This window comes from Rhinatrema bivittatum, chromosome 2 (assembly GCF_901001135.1).
Source record: "Rhinatrema bivittatum chromosome 2, aRhiBiv1.1, whole genome shotgun sequence".
Classification (NCBI taxonomy): Eukaryota; Metazoa; Chordata; class Amphibia; order Gymnophiona; family Rhinatrematidae; genus Rhinatrema; species Rhinatrema bivittatum.
In genome coordinates, this window is record NC_042616.1 from 755,820,516 (window position 1) to 755,844,363 (window position 23,848).

Genomic DNA, 23,848 nt, shown 5'->3' on the forward strand with positions numbered 1-23,848 from the left:
GGTATTAAATAGATATAAGAATATTTTACATTATAACATGGTAATAAATATAACAAGAATATTTTACATTATAACATGGTAATAAATATAACAAGAATATTTTACATTATAACATGGTAATAAATATAACAAGTTGTAACAGAACTAACAGGAGTGCCTTCACTTTGCAGCACCTCACTACCTCTCTCTCTCTTACCTCTTGCTACATCCCCTACTCATACACTCCGCTCATCAGACAAATCATTTCTATCTGTGCCTTTCTCCTCTACCGCCAATTCCCAACTCCGTGCTTTCCTCCTGGCTGCGCCATGTGTTTGGAATATTCTTCCTGAATTGGTGCGTCATGCTCCCTCTCTCACCAGGTTTAAATCTCATCTAAAGATCCAACATTTTGAGGCCACTTTTAAATTTTAGGTCTGATTGTCTGCTTTTGGCCTCATTAACTAATTTTCTTTTTCTGTTTCTTTTCTAACCATTGCTTACTTTATAAAATGCCAAAAGTCTCTTGTCCTGTGTTTGTCTTATTATATTGTAAGCTCTACCGAGCAGGGACTGTCTTTTTTTTTTTTTGGTGCATTTGGTGCGTATGTCGTGTAATGCTACAGAAATGTTTAGAAGTAGTAGTAGTTCAAAACCCTGGTCCTCACATTCAAGGCCTTCAAAGATCTAGCACCTTTATACCTATATAACTGTCTCTTCCCCTATACACCCAACCGCCCCCTCTGCAGTCACTACTCCAAGAGTGCCTGGTTGTGCCAACCCCCAGAAAACTTAAACTCATAACCACTAGGAAAAGAACTTTTACAGGTTCAGCCCTCACCCTCTGGAACTCACTTCCATGTGAAATCAGACATGCCCCTGATCTGCTCATATTCAGGAAAACCCTGAAAACCTGCTTGTTTATAAAAGCCTATGGCTTGCAGCCACCCTGTCAAACTCCTGAAGAGAATACTGTTCCCTTACCACCCCCCCCCCCCCCCCCAGAATCCATAAAATTCCGCAAGCCGATAGCAACACAAAGTGGGAAGGCTTCTATCGGATTTTAACTATATACTATAAACTGCTTCCCTAAGTTTGGTTATTGATCTGTATATTGTAACCCACTGTTAATTGTTTTCTGTTATTTATTCATTTAGACATTTTATATACAGTCGTTCCATGTAAAAGTTCACAATGGTTTCCAAAAGTAACATTCATAGTTACAAGTAATAACGGGTAATGTGGGTAATTTTCATAGATAGGCACTGACATCTATCAATCGAATTGTTCCGATACTTTTTGAAGACATGGCCAAGGGGTAAAGAAAGTTAAGATAGAATAAAATTAAAACAATATGACGGATTTCACTTTTTAGTTATTATGTTGAATCGATACTTTCATTCTCTTTGTGCTTCAGTTAGTATCTTTTGACCTTCTTGTTATTGTTTCTTTCTACATTCAGGTTTTAAAGTTAGGTTATATGAATTTTTGAATAGCCATGTTTTTAGCTCACATGTTAATCTCTTTCTGTCTGGTATTAACCATAGCATCTCAGGTAGGGAGTTCCATAGCTTTGGACCTGCTATAGAACCCACACGATCTCATGTGCTCCATATTGTGGGAACAGTCACTTGTTACCTGCTATAAATCCTGTTGTTTATAGATCGGTTCCTGTCTTATGTAGATCAGTTCTTGTTTATTGTCTATTGTACCTGAAGACTGGAGAGTTGCCAATGTAACCCCAATATTTTAAAAGGGCTCAAGGGACGATCCTGGAAAGTATAGACCAGTGAGCCTGACTTCAGTGCCAGGAAAAATAGTGGAAACTATTCTAAAGATCAAAATCATAGAGCACATAGAAAGACATGGTTTAATGGAACACAGTCAACATGGATTTACTCATGGATAGTCTTGCCTAACAAATCTGCTTCATATTTTGAAGGGGTTAATAAACATGTGGATAAAGGTGAACCAGTAGATGTAATACATTTGGATTTTCAGAAGGTGTTTGACAAAGTCCCTCATGAGAGGCTTCTAAGAAAACTAAAAAGTCATGGGATAGGAGGCGATGTCCTTTTGTGGATTACAAACTGGCTAAAAGACAGGAAACAGAGAGTAGGATTAAATGGTCAATTTTCTCAGTGGAAGGGTGTGGGCAGTGGAGTGCCTCAGGGATCTGTATTGGGACCCGTACTTTTCAATATATTTATAAATGATCTGGAATGAAATACGACAAATGAGGTAATCAAATTTGCAGATGATACTAAATTGTTCAGAGTAGTTAAATCACAAGCAGATTGTGATAAATTGCAGGAAGACCTTCTGAGACTGGAAAATTGGGCATCCAAATGGCAGATGAAATTTAATGTGGATAAGTGCAAGGTGATGCACATAGGGAAAAATAACCCATGCTATAGTTACAAAATGTTAGGTTCCATATTAGGTGCTACCACCCAAGAAAGAGATGTAGGCATCATAGTGGATAACACATTGAAATCATCGGTTCAGTGTGCCTGGGCAGTCCGAAAAGCAAACAGTATGTTGGGAATTATTAGAAAGGGAATGGTGAATAAAACGGAAAATGTCATAATGCCTCTGTATCGCTCCATGGTGAGACCGCACCTTGAATACTGTGTACAATTCTGGTCGCCGCATCTCAAAAAAGATATAATTGCGATGGAGAAGGTACAGAGAAGGGCTACCAAAATGATAAGGGGAATGGAACAACTCCCCTATGAGGAAAGACTAAAGAGGTTAGGACTTTCCAGCTTGGAGAAGAGACGGCTGAGGGGGGATATGATAGAGGTGTTTAAAATCATGAGAGGTCTAGAATGGGTAGAGGTGAATCGGTTATTTACTCTTTTGGATAATAGAAAGACCAGGGGGCACTCCATGAAGTTAGCATGGGGCACATTTAAAAACTAATTGGAGAAAGTTCTTTTTCACTCAACGCACAATTAAACTCTGGAATTTGTTGCCAGAGGATGTGCTTAGTGCAGTTAGTGTAGCTGTGTTTAAAAACGGATTGGTTAAGTTCTTGGAGGAGAAGTCCATTACTGCTGTTAATTAAGTTGATTTAGAAAATAGCCACTGCTATTACTAGTAACAGTAGCATGGAATAGGCTTAGTTTTTGGGTACTTGTCAGGTACTTATGGCCTGGATTGGCCACTGTTGGAAACAGGATGCTGGGCTTGATGGACCATTGGTCTGACCCAGTATAGGCATGTTCTTATGTTCTTATTGTAATTAAGTTCCCTGTCACATGCTTTGAATACTCATGGTAGAAAAGCATGATTATAAATAAATAATAATGATGATGAAAGGGGGCCGAATAGAAATGTGGATGTGATGCTTGTGGAGCACCCTGTAACCTGACTTCTAAAGCAAGAAATAACTGCAACATGAACCTTAAAAAAAATTAAGTGCCAGATCCTTATCTAGGTTTCTCTGAAGAAAGCCCAAAATAGTGGCCACATCAGCACTCCAGGAATATTGACGCCTCTTCACAGAAACTCAAAAAGACGCCATACTTGAACCTATGCCAAGGAGCTTTAGCATGGTTGAGGGAATATTGCTTCATGTGCAAGTGATCCTCTATAATCACAAGACCCTGCAAGAATAGCCCACACTCCTCGAGTAAATGATGAGGGAGCCCAGTCATTAATCTGTCCAAGCCTGCATCTTCTTGGTCAATCCGGAGCCACATAGATTACCGCGGAGGAGTGGTCTTCTAGCCTTTTCAGTATCCTGCCTATGAGAGTTTAGGGCAGGAAGATGTAAAGGGGCTTGTCCCTTGTCTAGGGCAGGATTCTGCTGAAACCTCATTCCTTCTGAAAACAAAGGAACCTGTTGGCCTTGGAATTCCTAAAGGTTGCCATCAGATCCATGAATGTGACATCAGTATTTATATGCACATCTTTGGTTCACGCCCTGAAATGCTCATGCCCCTCCCCTTTTGGAAAACGTTTGAGATGTGCGCACTGTGGGAGATATGTGCGTATCTTGGTGGCTTTTAAAATCTGCGTGAATGAGCCCAAAATCTTCATGCATCCCCTAATTAATGCCTGCATCGGGCTTTTAAAATTCACTTCTAAATGTTTTAGTCAATAAATTGATTAGATCATGCCTAAAATTCATAGAGAACCCACAGACATTACAAAATACCCAGATCACTAAGATCTGTTAAACAGCAGTATTTCACCAAATTTATTCAAGAGTAAAAAAGTGGTGTTATACATCCTGCAAAAGAGCAACTCAACAAAGTTGACTTTTGAGTGTTGCTTTAAAGAAAATAAATGTAGCTACTGAAGTTTTCTTTTTACTTTCATTCTGTAGCTCTTAAGAAATTAACATTAAAGGAAAGAGAGACTCTACCTTTTGTATAATCGACAACTGCTTCCAAAGCTGCTACACGAACATCCACAAAGTGTCCACACTCTGCATATGACTTAAAAACAGTAGAATCACTGGGGACATGCCCATTCTTTTGAAGCACACGAATAGCTCTCAGACAACTAGAAGAAACAAAATCAAATAATTCATTCCATGAGACGTATGTAAAAGTAGACAAGTAGAGAAAGAGAAAATAATAATGACACAAGGAGGGTGCAAAACAAAGAAGTACAATTTCTATCTTCTAATATCTGCCAAATATGAAGAAAACTGCATAAATATGTATTGAATTATGTACATCACTGATGAACCAGTATATTTATTTTTGTCTTCGTATCTGAATTCAAGAAAGCATGGGATAAATACAGGGGATTTCTAAAGAAGTGATGGGAATTATATCCTAAATTAATTGGCTGGATGGGCACACTGGTTGGGTCATATGGTCTTTATCTGCCACCATGTTTCTACGTTTAATGAAGCCTAATTTTTATTATTTTTATAAAAATACTACCCTGAGTAAACTTCATCAGCAAAAAAGGATACATTAGTTTGGTAGATTTGATGACTGACATATTAAAGCATTCCTGTGATTCAGGAATTTACCTAATGAGCTTGGTTTTCCAAAATGTTAGAGGTCTGACTAACCCTAACTCTGCAGATATCACTTCCATGATTTTTTTATAATCAGGACCGCAGAGCTTTATTTTTCATTCTGCAAGAAAATGTATAGCTGGTATTAGCTGATTAATTTCTTAGAGGTGACAAAGTAAATATACACTTATTGATCACACTAGGAGATTTTTTTGAATCTTCTTTTATTTATTCAGGTTAACAAATAAAAACAAACAAACAAACGCTACAAAAAACAAAATATGTAAGGTGATACCTTTTTATTGGATAAACCTCATAAATTTTTTGACTTGATCATACAGGGGCAGATTTTCAAAGGGTTACACGCGTAAGTTATGCGCGTAACCCCGAAAACCTGCTCCTGCGTGCGCCAAGCCTATTTTGCATAGGCTTGGCGATGCGCGCAAGCCCTGTGACACGCGTATGTCCCGGGGCTTTGAAAAAGGGGCGGGAAGGGGTGGGGTTGTGGGCGGTCCCAAGGCCTCCGGCACAGCGGCCGTGCTGGGGGATGGCGCGCCGGCAGCTGGCCGGCACGCACAAGTTACGCTTGCCAGAGGCAGGTGTAAAACCTGAAATAAAGGTAGGGGGGGATTTAGGTCGGGCTTGGGGGTGGGTTAGATAGGGGAAGGGAGGGGAAGGTGGGGGGGGGGAGCAGAAGGAAAGCTCCCTCCGAGGCCGCTCTGATTTCAGAGCGGCCTCGGAGGGAACGGGGAAAGCCATCAGGGCTCCCCTAGGGCTCGCTCGCGCAAGTGTGTGCGCAAGTGCGCGTGCGTGTGCCAACCCCGGATTTTATAACATGTGTGCGGCTGCGCGCGCATGTTATAAAATCGGGTGTACATTTGTTTGCGCCGGGTAGCACGCACAAATGTATCCCGCGCATGCAGATTATAAAATCTGCCCCACAATATAATGGTATCACCTTATATATTTTTTGTTTTTAATTGTAAACTTTGATTTTGGTGCATTCATATGGACGAACTATATTAAGGTAAGGGATCTAGTGGAAATAGAACAACATTTTTAGAATCACTACTACTACCTAGAATGAAAATTAGCTGTGCAACAGACCAAAATCAAGCTTTATCATAGCCATAATTCCACAGATGATCCACCTGCTAATCAGCAGATTGGAGCCAATACAGGACTAGAACAAGTTGATTTCTTCTTGTGCCAAAAATTTACTTGTATCCTAATTGCTTACACCAAAAATATCATGCTATCTTGGTTGCACTACTCCAGCAAGCTTAATGATCATCTTTCTTACAATACAAAATTTACATCTCTATAGAGACTTGAAAAAAATACCCTTTCCTCTTGAGCTGAAACATATTCCGCTACAAATGTACTCAAGATTTTGTATAATTCTAAGGATGCACTAAATGTTATAGCTCTAGCAAAAAATAAATAAATAAATAAAAGAAGATTCAACAAATCTCCTAGTGTGATCAATAAGTATATATTTACTTTGTCATCTCTAAGAAATTAATCAGCTCTTACCAGCTATACATTTTCTTGCAGAATGAGAAAAAAAGCTCTACGGTCCTGATTATAAAAAATCATGGAAGGGATATCTGCAGAGTTTGTTAGGGTTAGTCAGACCTCTAACATTTTGGAAAACCAAGCTCATTAGGTAAATTCCTGAATCACAGGAATGCTGATAACAAGTGGTACAAAATAGCAATCATATCACAGGCTTTATAAGTCATAGTATTAATTATCTTTTGTTTTTATTTTTAATATTTTTATTTTATCATTGTTTATGATTTTTTAAGTTTGTATCATTGCTTTTATTAATTTTAAGTTTGTATTTTAATACTATGTTAATTTGTATGCCGTTGAGTACCCAGGATTGAGTGGGTTATAAATATGGAAGTAATTAATTAATTAAAAATAAACACAAGGTTTTCTTTCATTTAGTCATTTGAAATGATCTTAGTTTCCTCTAGATTATATTATAAATACATATTTTCATACAGGCCGATTCAGTACGGTGTGCTCAGACCGAGCGCACCATTAGTCCCCGTTTGGACGCGCGTTTTCCACACGCTATTATTACCCCTTATACAGTAAGGGGTAATAGCACGTGAAAAACGCACGTGAAAAACACACGTCCAACCCCCCCTCCCCCCCGAAACTAATAGCACCCTCAACATGAAAATGCATGTTGATGAGCCTATTAGTTAGTCCCGTGCGATACATAAAGTAAAATGTGCAGCCAAGCTGCACATTTTACTCTCAGAAATTAATGCCTGCCCAAAGGCAGGAGTTAATTTCGGCCGGCACCAGGAAAGTGTACAGAAAAGCAGAAAAAAGGCCCCAAAAATTAAAAAAAAATAAAAATAAAAATCTGCCCGCGGCCCATGGGTTGGAAAACAGACGCTCAATTTTGCCGGCGTCCCTTTTCCGAACCCGTGGCTGTCAGTGGGTTTGACAACCCACTGACAGCATCGGCTGTCAAACCCACTGTCAGCCGCCACTTCTGCCAATAAGGAGGCGCTAGGGATGCGCTAGTATCCCTAGCACCTCCTTTTTACCACAGGCCCTCATTTGATTACAGAATCGCGCGCCCAGGAGAGTGGCCTGGGCGAGCATCGGGAGAGTGGGTGCGCGCCTCGGAGCGCCGGCTCTCCCACGCATTTTACTGAATCGGGCCGATAATAAGGTGAAGCAAAATCAAGAAAGCAGATAAGTATAAAGGCCCATGTGACTTTACCTCATCAAAACAACTGCTGATTAAGTCACTTGCAAATCTGTTTTATCATTCAATAGAAAAGTACATTTCAAACCACTAGACAGAAGAAATGCTGCCTTCAAAATGAGACAACTGATGCCCACACATCTCATGCAAAATTTATGCCACAAAACATGTTATGCAAAAAAAATCTAATTAGCCAACCCTTCCTTTTCTAGTTTAACAAGGTGCTTCAATGGAACAGACCTACACCAGTATAAATGCAATGAATTGGTCCCATATTAAAACACATAAAACAGAAGAAAAACAGTTTAACAGCAAAGCAAATGTTGGGCCTGGCATGTTTTGTCCTATAACATAGAATAAAACACTTGAGGGTTTGTGGGTTGTGCTATAATGACCACAACTCTGGTGGCCCAAGCCCACACCCTGCAGGGTTCCCACATTAGAAAGCAGAATAAATCTGTGGTATTCACAACAAATGCATGAAAAAAGCTTTGATCACATTTAGGAAATTTGATTCAGTGGAAGTAGCAGACATTTCAAGCAGAACCACTTGTTATGATTTATTTCTAAGGGATAGAAAAAGCTAAATAACAGACTTTTGGGATTTCCTCTACATTCAAAGAGTAAAACTCATATGATTAATGGTATCCGCCTTTAATGTTTAGTTTGGTAATTCTATGATTTTGAATGTAGAAGTATATTGCTCTAGTAATTTATTTCTAAGATTTAATCTTCAAAGTGTGTATCAATATATTTATACCATGTATAAGTACTTAAAAGTACAGCTCTGAATCTAAATGGCAGTGCTACAACAGGCCATCTGTGATTTACAATGCCGAATCAGCTGCTTTTAGTGACATCATACAGGCACTCTTGCAAGCTACAGCCAATTCAAAATGCACAGAAAGAATTTTTAGAGCAATCTACTCTGCTCAGCTAAAGTATGCACCAGCTTCCACTGTACGTATATTTTTAGCTGCATTGAGGGCAGACTAGGGAAACAACGCAAAACTATTTGATTCTAGATGTGTTTATGATTAATATTATGCTGTTTTTGTTACACAATTGTTTTATTAGATATTCATGTGCTGGTTTCTGTTTCATTTTGTATTGACGTAGTTTACTCTGAACTGATATATTTTTGGTTTATACACCACTTTGGTTAAATTATATTCATAAATACAATCTATAAATGTTTAAATTAAGGGATAGATATTTAAACACAGCCAGTTAACTAAGGCCTGGATTTATCAAAATGCACTAAATATCGCATGTGATAGAAAAGGGGGCATGTTTTATGGTAATAGGCAGTTTATTGCAATTTGCGTTAATACCTATGCGAAGTGCTAAGTTACCGCAAATTGTGATAACTTTTTCACACTTTGAGATAAGTGCCAGAATTGTGGTGTTTCCTACATACAACCACTGGGGGGACCATGTTTACTATCAGGGAGAGGGAGAGTGAGAGAGAGAGAGAGACACTAGCCATAATGCCCTAACACTAGATAGGTATTTATATCTCTATGGGAGGCCCACCTAGTAACTCGAGGTGAGGTTTAGGTATTAGTGTAGGGGTTAGGGGCCACTTTGACATTCAAAGTGAGACGTACGAACAGATCAGTGCTCTCTTGTGAAGATTTGATGAGTGAGTGAGTAAACTCACTCAAAGATGAGATTTGTGCAATGTTCTCTCAACCAAGCTTGATGTTACCCAGGTAGAGAGTCCATCAAGCTAAGTTGAGAGAACACTGCACAAATCTCATCTTTGAGTGAGTTTCCTCACTCCGAAGGTCATCAAACCTTCACAAAAGAGCACTGTTCTGTTCGTACGTCTTACTTTGAATGTCAAAGTGGCCCCTAATCCCTACACTAATACCTAAACCTCACCTCGAGTTACTAGGTGGGCCTCCCATGGAGATATTTATTTATTTACGAGTTTTAATATACCGATGCTCATGAAAATCATATCTCGTCGGTTTACATATAACTGTAGTTGGAAGTACAATAAACAAGGGGACTTTAACCTGGTCACAAACAAGGATAGAGGTGGAGAAAGAGTAATAACAATAATAACATTAAGGTAACAGCAACGATAACTGTGTTAAATAATGTGGTGAAGTGTAAAGAGTCTTATGGCGTGCTTCAGTTCTTCAGGGAAACGCTTGGCTGAAGAGCCAAGTCTTAAGCTTTTTCTTGAATGTCTTTTGGCAGGTTTCTAGGCGCAGATCAGGTGGTAGAGAATTCCATTGTGTGGGCCCGGCTGTGGAGAGGGCGCGTTTTCTGAGTGCAGTTTTGGCAGGAGGAGCATGGAGTGTGCCTTAGTGTGCTGATCTTATAGGTCTGGCAGACCTGTGAAGTCGAAGCGGGAAGATATCCAGTGGGGTTTGCATGTGGATAGACTTATGTATCAGCATTAGAGCTTTGTGAATGATTCTGAATTTGACAGGGAGCCAGTGTAAGCTCTTTAGAACCGGAGAAATATGTTCATTTCTTTTGGTATTCGTCAGAATCCTTGCGGTAGAGTTCTGCAGCATCTGTAAGGGTTTTGTGGTGGAAGCAGGAAGGCCGAGTAGGAGAGAATTGCAGTAGTCGATTTTAAAATACAAACTTCCGAGCGGAAGTCATGAGTGTGCAGGAGGGGTTTAAGCTTTTTTAGAATTTGCAGTTTATAGAAACCTTCCTTTGTTTTATTGTTGATAAATGTTTTGAGATTTAGCCTGTTGTCGAGCGTGACTCCGAGGTCCCTCACATGTGTGATGGAAGTCGAGTTAGCAGCCAGTAGGTTGCTGAGGGCCAAATTATTATCATTCTGCGAGATGAGTAAGAGTTCAGTTTTAGAAGTATTAAGAACTAAGTTTAGGCTGGATAATAGGAGGTTGATGGAATGTAGGCAACTGTTCCAGAAGTCGAGGGTTTTTGTCAGAGATTCGGTGACTGGAATAAGAATCTGGACATCATCCGCGTAGATAAAGTGAGTAACTTTTAGATTTGAGAGAAGCTGGCAGAGGGGGAGGAGATAGATATTGAACAGTGTAGGGGAAAGCGATGACCCTTGTGGAACTCCAAGTGATGAGCTGATAGGTTGAGATTCCTTGTTATTTGTTCTGACCTTGAATTTCCTGTTGCAGAGGAAGGACTTAAACCAGTTGATATAAATACATATCTAGTGTTAGGGCATTATGGCTAGTCTCTTTCTCTCTCCCTCCCTCCCTCTCCCCCTCCAGGAGCTTCAAAACTACTAAAACCGGCATTTGAGAACACATCACAAAAAGTGATAAAGCCTTAACGCAACCTATAGCACGGCTTAATACTACTGAAAAATGTGTAGCTAAAATCGGCATTAAAGCCGTGCAATAGGGCTTCACAAAACGGTAAACCCAGCCCACTCCGCCCCTAACGCCTCTTTTTCTGATTTGCATTGCACCATACGTTATGGTGCTATCGCATGCGTTAAAGGCGTTTTTGCATACTTTAATGGCGCTTTTCGCATGCGATAAGCCCTTAACACATGCGAAAACGCCTTATAGCATTTTGATAAATGACCCTATAAGTTAGCCAGATAAGACTTATCCAGCTAATTAGCATGGCATATTCAGCAGCACAGTTATGCTGCTGAATATCCCCGAATAAATCGCTAGTTGGCCTAATAAGTCTTATCTGTGTAACTTTCAACCTGCTACTGAGCAGCTCTAACTTAGCTGGTTTGAATATTATTACTTATCTATCTAAGAGGGTCATTTATCAAATCGAGTTATGGCGTTATCAAGGGTGTTAGGGCCCTAATGCCCGCGATAATGGCATAACGCATGTGATAAATAAAGCATTGGAAGATGTGTATGCAAATTTTAAAATTTTCCCCAACTGGGCGGAGTTAATTAAAATGAGGGGTGCTTAGCGTTGCGTGTGATAGCGTAATGCACACTATTGCAGGTTTTAACGCCTGAAATAACTATATCTTTTTTCCTGGCATTATGCCTGCAATAGCTATGCGTTACTGCTGAAATGGGATTTGCCATAAATATCCCAAATCCCATTTCGGGCAGGGAGATGGGAGAGAGCGAGAAAGAAAGTGCCTCTGGGGAGGCACACATATTAGTCAACTTTTTATACCACTGTAAGAGGGGCCATTCTGAACTCAGGGTGAGGTTTTGGTGGTGGCCTACGTTTTTTTTTTGGGGGGCGGGGGGCAGTTTTACATGCACGGTCAGAGGTACGAACAGCACAGTAAACATCAGTGAAGATATTATGTTCATGCTGAGAGTGAATACTCCTGATGGGTAATGAAATTTAGTCATCAGTCCAGACTTCCCTAACTATGATATGGTCTGACTCCTTAAATTGTGGAGGAGAGCATACTGCCCCTTTCCCAAGGCTGGGGCATCAAACAAAGACTTCCAGCTGAAATATGCTTCCAGGGAACTAAAATTCCCCAAGAAATTGCTAAGAAACATTTATTTATTTATTTAGACATTTTATATACTGTTGTTCCATGAGAAGATCACAAAGGTTTACAAAGTGACATTCATAGTTATAACTCAACAAACAGACCAACAAAGATTGGTTACAGGGGTGGTATTCATAGGCGGCCATTAATATCTATCAAGTTAAATGTTCTAGTACATATTAAAATTGATCTAGTACATATGGCAAAGAGTACAGATAATTAAAACAAAATGATAGTTTTCACATCTTAGTCAGTGGGTTGTTTTGAGAATCTCACATTCTCTCGTTTGATTTATTCTTCATGATTCAATTATTGTCTTTTGTCCTAGTCTTTGTGGTTCTGTATATTCTGATGTTTTTAAGTTAAATTATATGCTTTTTTGAATAGCCATGTTTTTAATTTACATTTAAATCTCTTTCTATCTGGCAAAATATGTAACGTCTCAGGGAGAGAATACCAGAGCTTTGGACCTGCTAGGAAAACACTCAATATCTTATTTGCGTCAGATTTGTGCTCCGTATTGTGGGAATAGTCTGTCGTCTTTTATTTTGAGATCTTAATGTTCGCTGAGGATTGTAAGGTTGTAGTGTCACTCCTAATAAGCTGGAGTTATTGAAATGTATGGTGTTGAAAATTAACAATAATATTTTATAGCAGATTCTTGAGTGTACTGGTAACCAATGTAGTGACATCAGCGAGGGTGTCATGTGATCATATTTCCTGGTTCCTAATAATATTTATGCTGCAGCATTTTGTAATACTTGTAGTGGTTTTAAGTAGCTTGCTGGAAGACCTAGTAGTAAGGAGTTACAGTAGTCAAGGTGTGAGAAGATTAGAGTTTGCAATACAGTACGGAAGTCCTCAAAAGTTAATAATGGTTTCAACCGATGTAGAATACGCAACTCGGCGTAACCTTTATTAATTCAGTTATGTGCATTTTCATTGTGAAGTTCTCATCTAGCTGTATACCCAAATCCCATAATTGATTTGAGGGATTAATTTGAAAATTACCCAGGTCTAGGGCAAGTGGTTTAACTATCGATGAGTTTCTACTTAGCCAAATGATTTCAGAAACATGTGAGAGCCAAAGGTCCTACTAAAGTGGTGAAGGGAAGGGGGTGTGATAGAATAGAGAGCACTATGCACTTGCCCACATGTATTAGGAAAGGGAATGGGGGGGGTGGGGGTGTGTTTCTATTTGTTTAACCCAGCAGTTTCCTGCTGCTTGTTTGGCCTTCCAGCTCAAATAGAATCAGGGGCAGATCTGGTGCCATAAACCTTGCATTTGCAACTGGGGAATTTTTGCTGCTATTTTATATCCCCTCCTACCTTACTTTAGCCTGGTCAATGCAGCAACAGTCCTCGGGCAGGGGCCTGCAATTATGGGCCCTAAATCCAACCACTGAGCATCGCCATTGGTGCAATGACTATGACTCCATCCTCCCCCACCCACCTCCCCCAGTGGCTATGAACACTACCTGTGTAGTGTCCCTAGCTCTGGCCAACCCAGGGAGCATAACACCTGAGTCAGCAATCAAACTCAGATCCCTCCACATGACACTGCCACTGAACTGGCCAGAATGGAAGTTTCTGAGGCTTCTCCCACCCTCAACATACACATTTTCCTAACACTTCAGATTGGGGGGGGGGGGGGGGGGGGTGAGACAGAAACATGAAGCACACAAAAGAATACAAAACAGTAGCTGCAGAGGTTGAGGAGCTGGCAGAGAGCTGCTCCTGCTCAGTTGCATTTCTCAGAGGAATACACCCGAAGTAGGACGCACCTGCCTCACAGTTTGCTCAGCACAGCAGTAGTATGAGTCACCAGGAGCAGCAAGAGAGCCAGCAAAATAAATCAAAAGTTAAAAAGAAAAAAGTAACAACAAATGCTCTAAAGGAATACAGAAAGGATGAAATGAGTCTGCCCAGTAGATTGGCACTGGGGAAGAAGGGAGAAAAGAAAAAAGGAACTTCAACATTCTTAACTGCTGCCTGTCTCATCCCAGCAAATGGCAGTAGCATAGCCTGGAAGAAGACACAGCAGAGTAATAGTTATCTTTTCCTATTTATTTAAGTGTAATTTGTGGAAAGGGAAAGAGGTGCTCCACCCAGTCCGCCCATCAAGGCACATGCAGCAGGGAGAAGCCCATAATCCCTGCTCCCTCTGTTGGGATTCCAAGAGCAGCTTTCCACATTGTAACCAGTCAGAAACTAATAAAACAAAGTCTACACATGCCAAGGTCTGAGCTCTTACTCAGTTTTACAAGCTTATTGAAAATCCAAGATAAATGGCTACTAGGAGCCTCTCGAGTTCACAGTCCCAGAGCAGATAGCTGCAACATGAAAAAAAAAAGGTGAAATCAACTGCTCTTTCCTCGGAGTTCTACAAAGTCCCATGTAACTAGGGCTGTGAACACTACCTCCGCAGCATCTGCAGCCTTGGCTGACCCGGGGAGTGAAAGACTCGGTCTGGGATATCGAACCACATGGTAATGCACAGCACTTACCAATCACCAGGCGAGCCCAAAGCTTTTGAGTCTATGTTGCTCTGTTTAAAAAATAAAGCCAAAGGAAAAGAGGCAAAAATACTGCAATGGTACCTCAAAAGAATGGTACAAAGAAAGAGTTAATGGATAAATAAAAATAATAAATAATTATATTTATATCCTGAAAAAAAAGCTACTTAAAAATCCACATATATCTGTTAAAAACGGCCTTTATCCATAAAAATAAATCTTGACCAAAAACTCGGCAAGATGTTTCAGCATCATCATGCTTCAAGGGTATATACAGTAATACTTCAGACAAGTAAAATAAATATATATAATTACCTTATTTGCAAACAATGCATTAGACACTCTGAAGATAACTTTAAGCAGGTGTATCCAGCAGGACAGGTTATCTGGCTACATGTAGCCGGATAACTTAAAAACATAACCGGCTATGTTTGAATACAGCTGTTTAGGTTTTTAAGTTATCCGGCCTTCTGTGGCTGGATAACTTGCCATTTATCTGGATATCTTCAAAAGATATCTGGGTAAATAGCACTTTTTGGGGGCGGGGGAAGAACTAAAGGAGCCTATGGCGCGATTTCCTCTCTCTCCCCACCAAACAGTAAAGATGCCCTATTGGGCCTTGCATCCCCCCCCCCCCCCCCACATCTCACAATAATGAAAGTATCCTGGGAATGCTGCGAGCCATCCCCTCCCCACCAACAAAACCCTTCCTCAGATTAAAATCTATGACAGAGGCCTGGCTCTCCCATCGCCCCCTCCACAATGCAAACTAGGAACCCCTCATCCCAACCCCCATCCTGGACCCTTCCCCCAACTTCCCGAGGCGTCTGAAGTCCAGCCTGTTGCAACTGAGAAAGGTCATTTGTACATTCTCTACTCCTGCTATAAAAGTGGCAAAGAGCCCTTTTACATGCTTCTCTGCTCAGACTAAACATAGACTAATCTTGCGTCAGGGAACCACATATGCCACAATCATAGCATTGGCTACCAAGATCCTGATTGCCAGATCCTGAAGAATGGAAGCAAACTAAAAGGAATGCCTTCTCTATCATTCTGGCTTCCAACTAATTGATGGACCACTTGACTCCTTCCAGATTCTAAGCCACCTTGTGCAAAAAATGTAGAGTGTGGGTTAGAAATGTTTTAAAATAAATAAATAAAATTCAATAGAAATGTTTTTAAAAGGCTAACAACTGCCCACCTAGCCTTTGTACTAGAAAGTAGCCTCCCACACCTTTAGTGGAACTAAAGGTGTGGGAGGCTACTACTTGGGGCGGAACTTCTGGACCGCCCCAAGACTCCATCCTTATTTCCCTTCTTAGAGTTCCAAGAGGACTGGGGTCTAGACTACTAACCATATGCCAACCTCCCCGGCTTCCCCCAACTGGAATCCCTAAAGTGGTGCCAAGGTGGAGCTAGTCACTATATCCTCTTAGGCTTGTCTTAGGGCAATCTAGGGACTTTCAATTCCTCTCATGCTTTTACCAGGTTTTCTAAATCTTCTCCAAAAAGAAGATGTCTCTAGATGGAATGTTTGGTCCACCCTGCCTTGGAAATTGAAACTGCTGATCAGTTTCGTAGCCATAGCAAACAACGGGCAGCTACAATGGAAGTCATACTCCTAGCCGAAGCCCAGACCAATTCATCTGAGGCTTCTGCCCATGCTGTTAGTTGAGCTACATCCTCCAGGATCATCGCCCCCACATTCTAAGGAACTTTTTTGAATGTGCTGAGACAAACACAATCCTGTCCTAGAAACAATATTTATTTATTTAGACATTTTATATACCGTCATTCCATGTAAAGATCACAACGGTTTATAATAATGACATTCATAGGTATAAATCAGAAAATAGTGATGGGTTATATAGGAAGTATTCATAAACAGGCATTAACACCTATCGATTGAATTGTTCAAATACATATTAATTGTAAAAATCTCAATAAGTTGTATTGAGATTCTTACAATCTCTCGATAATTTGTTTTTCATGCATCAATTAGTATCTCTTGTCCTTTTTATTGTAGATCTCTACATTCTGATGTTTTAAGTTAGGTTGTATGCATTTTTGAATAGCCATGTTTTCAGTTCACATTTAAATCTCTTTCTATCTGGTATCAAACACAGCATTTCAGGTAAAGAATTTCAAAATTTAGGGCCTGCTACGGAAAACACACGATCTCTTACATGCGTCAGGTGTGTGTACCATATTGTTGAAACAGTCAGTAGTCTTTTATTTTGGGATCTCTATGATGGTGTGTATGGTTGTAATATTACACCTATCATATCTGTGTTACTAGAATGAATGATTTTGAATAATAGTGTTAATACTTTAAAATAGATTCGAGATTGTAATGGCAGCCAGTGTAGTGAAATCAGCGAAGGATAATGTGATTGAATTTCCTGGATCCTAACAAGAGCCTTGCTGAGGCATTTTGTAGTATTTGTAATGGTTTTAAGAGGCATGCGGGAAGACCGAGAAATACAGAGTTACAGTAGTCTACGTTTGAGAAAATTAGAGTTTGCAATTCATTTCTGAAGTCTTCAAAAGTTAATAAAGGTTTCAACTAATGTAATATACACAACTTGGCATAACCTGTATTAATTAATTTGTTGATGTGGTTTTTCATAGTAAGGTATCTAGCTGGATACCTAAATCTCGTACTTGATTTGAGGGAGTAATTTGGAAATTACCTAGGGTATAGAGCCAGTGGTTTAGCTATTGAAGAGTTTCTACTTAACTAGATGATTTCAGTCTTTTTTGGGTTTAATGTTAGTTTAAGTTGCGATAGTTCCTGCTGTATTGCTTTCATATAGGTTGAAAGTGTCGATACTGTATTTTCTACTGATTTGGAGAATGGAATGTAAAACTGTATGTTGTCAGCACACAGGAAGATTGTAATTCCTAAATCCGCCAGTAGTGCACAGCAGGATCATATAAATATTGAATAGGGTTGCCGAGAGCGCTGAGCATTGAGGGACACCTGTATCAATATGGAAAGTATCAGATATGCAAATTGCCCAATTTGACTTGGAATGTTCTATTAGATAAAAAGGAAGAGAACCATTTGAGAAGACTGCCTTCAATTCCAATGTTGTTCAACTGCTGGCACAACAGCGTATGGCCCACAGTATCAAAGGCGGATGTTAAATCGATTAGCACAAGCTGATAGGATTCATCAGCATCAAACCCTTGTAACACAGAGTCTGTTAAAGAGAGGAGAAATGTCTCAGATGAACAATGTTTCCTAATTGATTTGGGAACAGAATATCTTGATCTTCCAAATGATTTACAAGCTGGGATAATACTGCTTTTTCCAAGTATTTTAGATAGAAAAGGCAAATTGGATACCAGTTGATAGTTGTCCCAATAGTCAATTCTTCCAGTTTGATTTTTAGGGATCAGCTTTATCACAGCTTGTTTTAACCCATGTGGTACAATTCCTTCTGAAACAGAATGATTAAGGTTGTGATTGTTGGAGTGATAACACAGTGTACTTGTTTCAAGGAATTGGCTGGGATTGGGTCATATGGGTGAGTAGCAGGCTTAATTTTAGCAATGATTTGACTGATTTCAAGATTAGTTACTCTGTCAAATGTGGACCACTTAACCAGGCCATGTGAAACATCAGGTGTTTTTGTGGGAGAACAGAGAGGGAACTGATTTCTTACCCAATTGATTTTGTCTAAAAAGGATGTGGCATATTCATTGCAAACAGCCTTTGAGACGTTAGTTTCTTGAGATGGAGGATGACAGGTCCTTAATGAAATGTTTAACATCAAAGAGCATTTTAGAATTATTACCCCGTGACTCTTTTTAGCATAGCAATCTTTTTTTTGTTTATGATCTGTTAGAGACAGGAAGCTGATCAAGCAATTGTACACTGGAATATTTTGTTGACAAGATAACAGTTGTACAACAGTTTACATTCAGGTACTGTAGGTATTTCTCTATCCCCAGAGGGCTTACAATCTAGGTTTGTACCTGAGGCAATGGAAGGTAAAGTGACTTGCCCAAGATCACAAGGAGTGACAGCAGGACTCGAACCCTGGTCTCCTGGTTCATAGCCCTCCGCTCTAACCACTAGGATACTCCTCCTGAAGGTAAAAGTACAATTATTATCTATACTTTTATGAGTTGGGATGAGGAAAGTTATTTCCACCTTTATTAATTGGTGGTCAGACAGGGTAAACTAGTGTGAGAAATATTGAATAGACAGTTACCAGAAATGGCAATATTAGATCTAGAATATGTCCGCTTTATAAGTAGCTTTGGAAACAAATTGGGACATCTCAAAGCTTCCATTGTCTCTGGAACGTTTCACAGGCTGTGGTTTTTGGTGCTTTATCTACATGGAGGTTAAAGTCTCCTACAATTAAGGTAAATTCTGGTGATGGGAACACCTTAACGAATAATTTAATCAGTGGTGAGCAATCTTTTTGTAGTGTACCTGGAGGACAACAGACTAGTCCTATGTTTAGCTGAGGAGATTTTAGAATTGACACTTCATAGGGAGGTACTAGCTTAAGTTCTTTTTAAATTATTATTAATAAACCCACACCTTTTTGTTTACATCTAGGAAAATGAAATATCTCATAATTAGGGTGGGAAATTTGGTTTAAGAGAACATTATCTTTGTCATTCAGCCAGGTGTCAGAGATACAAAAAATAGTGGGGTGTAGATCCTCTAGCAGGTCATTGATCAAGGGGATTTTTTTGACAGACACTGAACATTTAATAGAAGTAGAGTAATAATTAAGCAGGAGGAGATAGCGGAAGAGTTAGTACTTATTGTAGGAAAGACCAAGTTTTGCTTCTTTCTTGGGGTACTCCATAGCTCTCCATTGTCTACCCTGTCCTAGCAAAGGCTCAATGAAGCACATCTGATTCATGATTTTCGCAATTATGTTCAGAGTTCAGTGGAATAAAGCATTTCGGGTCTGCATGAACGGGGGCACAAAGGGGCAAGCTCCTTTCTTGTGCTCCTTCGTGTGCCCCTCATGGCGCAAGTGCCTTTGGCATCGCCGCCACGGTGTTCTGGTTGGTGGGTGGGCAGTGGTCGGGCTGTGGGCAGGCAGCTGACATGACGTTGATGACTCCCTCCTCATTACAAGGGGGGGGAGCGGGGAGCTCTCCAGTGTGTCCTCCACCTCGCTGCTGCCGGTTCCGGTTGATGGTGGCTAGCAGAGAAGGCCAGGCAGGCCACACACCCTGTAGGCCCTGTTGTCGCCGTTGCAGTGTTCTTGTTGGTGGGCGGGCCGTTGGCGAATCCCTCCTCGTTCCGGGGGGGGGGGGCAGGGGGAAGACTTCAGTGCTCCGTCTTGCTGCCACGGTGTTAAATTGCACTTAGGGGTGCAGAAATCTACAGGAGTGGTATGTGATAGTTGGTGAAGAGCTGATGTGCAGCAACCTAGTATACTGTGTTCCGTTCTGGAGGCTGGAACTCAAAAAGGACATAGAGAGGCTAGAGGTAGTCCAGAGAAAGGCAAGCAAAATTGTATGGGTGCATCAGAAGTCATAAGCTGAGCCCTGAGGATCTAAATATGTGTACCCGTTCCAATTGAAAGCCCCATAGGTCCATTGGCTGTGCAAGACTTTCACCTCAGGAGTTGTCATCCACATTTCTATCTTCTTCACCAGGCTTAACCAGGCCCTCAGATCACAACATGGGATGCTTGAGTACCATCTGCTGGAGACAGAGAATACTGACAGGTTGAGGTCACCACAGCAGCCTATGCAGGATGATGTCAGCCTGTTAATCTCTGCCTCCATCTGCTGGTGGGAGGCATAACCCATGCATTTGGATTGGTCTGGGTGGATGAAGAGGAACAACTTTAAGAATTATTTTTTGCACTGGCAACCTCTGAAGCCCAGGTCCTTTGGCATCTGGTTCTACAAACTTAACTATTTTTAATCACAACTCACCTCTGCTTGTTTCTTTGTCTTACAGTCTTTGGTGAAATAAATGTCCACAGGATAATTAAATGGATTGACGATTTACCTGGGCAAACTTGCCTATCTGAAAATTTACCTCCTCAGGGTGGGCTTCCACAGCATGCATGCTTTTACCCAGGCTAAAGAGAGGCATTTTTGTAGGTGTATTTAGGTCAGGAGAGTGTAACATTGCATGCAGTTAATATTATCAAACTATCCTCATAAATCGAAGATGCAAAGTATGCAGCCATGCTTTCCCTTTGAAAATTCACTGCGAAATAGGTGGGGTAAAAACTGCTAAATACATTGCAAATAACATATAATTCTATACGCCCTCCCCCCCCCACAAATGAATATGTGCATGTATGAAACATACCTGACTGTTATCGTGTGCCTGTAACTGGGAAGAAGTTTTTCCATATTCAGAAACCGCGTGATTTCCTCAAGAATGAGGCGGACATCTGGATTCAAGTTCTCAAGCGTCCGGATTTCATTGTTAACGCTTACAGCAGGGGTCACAGAGTTTGCTAGGGCATCTATCAATTCTGCACGGTAGTAATTGTCTGAAAACTGAATTCACAGAAGAATTGCTGATGGGGTATGAAACAAACAAGATGGTTAATCTGTTAAAACATTTAAATAAATCTTAAAATATAACCTCATTTTTAAAGAATAAAATAAACCTTTATTGCACAATTGAATTTATAGAAAGTAAATGTGATTTTACAATTGTGTGCAATGAGTTCCTAAGTTAATGTTTCCCAACCAATGTATCTTCAGTCCTGATCAGGTGGGCTATGGAAAAGTCACCATGTGCAGATCCAGGCCAGCACCTGGGCTCCACTCTCAGCATCTTGCAGCAACAAGAGACATCAGTGGTGGCTGTTAAAGTTGTAGGAACTTCTTTCTGAGAACATGTGTAATCATGCATGCCTCTTCCTAGCTACAGCATGAACCCTGGAATGTGGTAATTAATGGAGAGCATTCTGGGCATGGATAGCTGGGATACACTTTCTGCAGCATAAATTGCACACAGCACCTCCTCATCTTGCCTGTCTTTGAGTCCTTCCAGCCTCTGCTTTATCCTCAGGCCAAGTGAAATGGGGAAAGTATGCACTGAGTACTGGATGTGACTAACATTCAGGCCGATACAGTAAGAATCGTGGGAGAGTGGGCGCTCCATGTTGAGCGCCCACTCTCCCAACTCGCACCCAGCTACCTCTCCTGGGCACGCGATTCTTCATTTAAATGAAGGGTCGCACTAATAAGGAGGTGCTAGCACATCCCTAGCGCCTCCTTATTAGCGTAGAGGTGGCTGTCAGTGGGTTCCGACAATTGAGTGTCTGTTTTTCTATTTATTTATTTTAAAATGTTTGAATACCGCTTTTACAATCGGGAGATTAATCAAAACGGTTAACAAAAATAAACCATACATAATCTAGAGATAAAAACTTAAAAATTTAACAGTAAAAACAAATACGGTAATATAAAACATAGTTCAAAAAACATAAAATAAACAAACAAAGATACAAGAATGCTAAACATAGTGCCTTCTAAAAAATGTAATATGAGAGGAGAGTAGTTAAAGATGGATGGGTGTCAGTTGATTAATAGGGAAGAGAAAAACTTGGTTATGGTTGGGTCTGATCAAGGAGTTAAATGCTTTCTGGAATAGGTGAGTTTTTAATGCTTTCTTAAATTGTTGAGATGAAGGTAGGAGACGTAAAGAATCAGGCAAAGAGTTCCACAGGATAGCCTGAATCAGGTCTTCAGATGATGACATAGACCAGCCCAAGGGGCGGGAGATACCGGCAGTGACAAGTGGTAGAATCAAGGGTACTGCCCCGAGGAGTGGGGAAGCACCGACAGTCTCAAGTGTAGAACATAGGCACTACCCTAAGGAGCGGGGAAGCATTGATAGTCTCTGTATAGATCGTAGGCACTGCCCCGAGGAGTGGGGAAGCACTGAGATAGAACTTCCAAGTGGTGAAGGCGTTCTCAGAGGGAGCCGGCAAGATAGGACTTCTGGAAGGCTCAGTGCCAGCCCGAGGAGCAGGAGAGGCTAGGAGACCAAGTCCCTGTAGAGCGAACACGCTGGCCCCTGAGGAGCGGGTACCAGGCAGGGTCCAGAGTCCAGGAAGGTCCGGTAGCATCACTACAGGATCACGGACACAGGAGCTCATAGAGTAGTAATGGAACTTGTTGCCAAGTCGGCTAGCTGAGGGCGAAGGTGGAGCTTAAGAACCCTGATCCAATGACATCAATCAGGGACGCCCCCGAGGTTCCCGCTGAAGAGACTTCAAAAGAGGGCCCGGTGGTGTGCGCGTGCCTAGGAAGGCTCAGAGTTGGCGTGGGTGGCGGCGGCATCTCGACCGCCACGAGGAGCCATGGGGAACGCGGCAGAAGAGCCTAGCCCGCGCCGCGAGCAGTCCCAGAGAGGGAAGCAGGACGGTGCAGGACGTGAGCAGACGCAGTTGCAGCCGTCTGCGACCGACGGTCATAACAAATACAATTTGAGGAGAAACTTGCCAAGGAAGCAAAAACTAATAAAATCCTTTTCAAGTAGATCAAAAGCAAGATACCTGTGAGGGAATCAACTGGACCATTATATGACCAGGGACTAAAAAAAAATTGTATCTCCAATATACCCATTATGTCTATATCTTCATTTATTGCCATATACTCTAACTCTCCAATCTCACTTATATTGGCTCCTTCCCAGCATTCTCTAAAATCCTACCTAGGTGACATATGAGATATACTAACTCTATACCAAGCAAGGAAGTTACCAAACAATTCTCATGGCTGCCAGCCACCCAGGCAAATATTACTTAGAAAACATAGAATGTCCACCTCATTTTAATGGGGAACTAACAGGTAGTCACATTGCTTCAGTTCCTTGGGCTATTTTCCTCAATTGAGTCAGTGAGGATGCTGCTGGACAAAACACTTAGGAAAATACTCTTTCATCAATCATAATTTAACTGGCTGCCAATTAGATATAGAGTACAGTTTACGTTGCTTTGCTTAGTATTCAAAGCATTTGTTTTAGGTAAAATCGGCTTGCCTGGCAGAATTGCTCAATCTATATTTACCCCTGAAAAACTGTGGTCTTCAGGTAAACATTTACCACAAGTACCCTCTCTGAAGTGCGCCTGTTTGCAGTCTACGCACTCTTGAGCTTTTTCTGTAATTGGCCTACAAAGATGGAATGAGATGCCAGAACAGTTGCACATTTGCACAGATTATGTCCA

At 40.9% G+C, this 23,848-nt stretch overlaps 1 protein-coding gene across 2 annotated transcripts in view; it reads right to left on the reverse strand.

Moving 5' to 3' along the window:
- Nucleotides 1-23,848, reverse strand: part of TAF2 (TATA-box binding protein associated factor 2) — a 316,921-nt gene that overhangs the window by 68,065 nt on the left and 225,008 nt on the right. For both annotated transcript variants that reach the window (XM_029591949.1, XM_029591950.1), the window contains 2 exons: nucleotides 20,971-21,164; nucleotides 4,355-4,494 (listed from right to left, as the gene is read on the reverse strand). In XM_029591949.1, coding sequence (XP_029447809.1) covers nucleotides 4,355-4,494; nucleotides 20,971-21,164 — 334 coding nt within the window. The remainder of the gene's footprint in view (nucleotides 1-4,354; nucleotides 4,495-20,970; nucleotides 21,165-23,848) is intronic.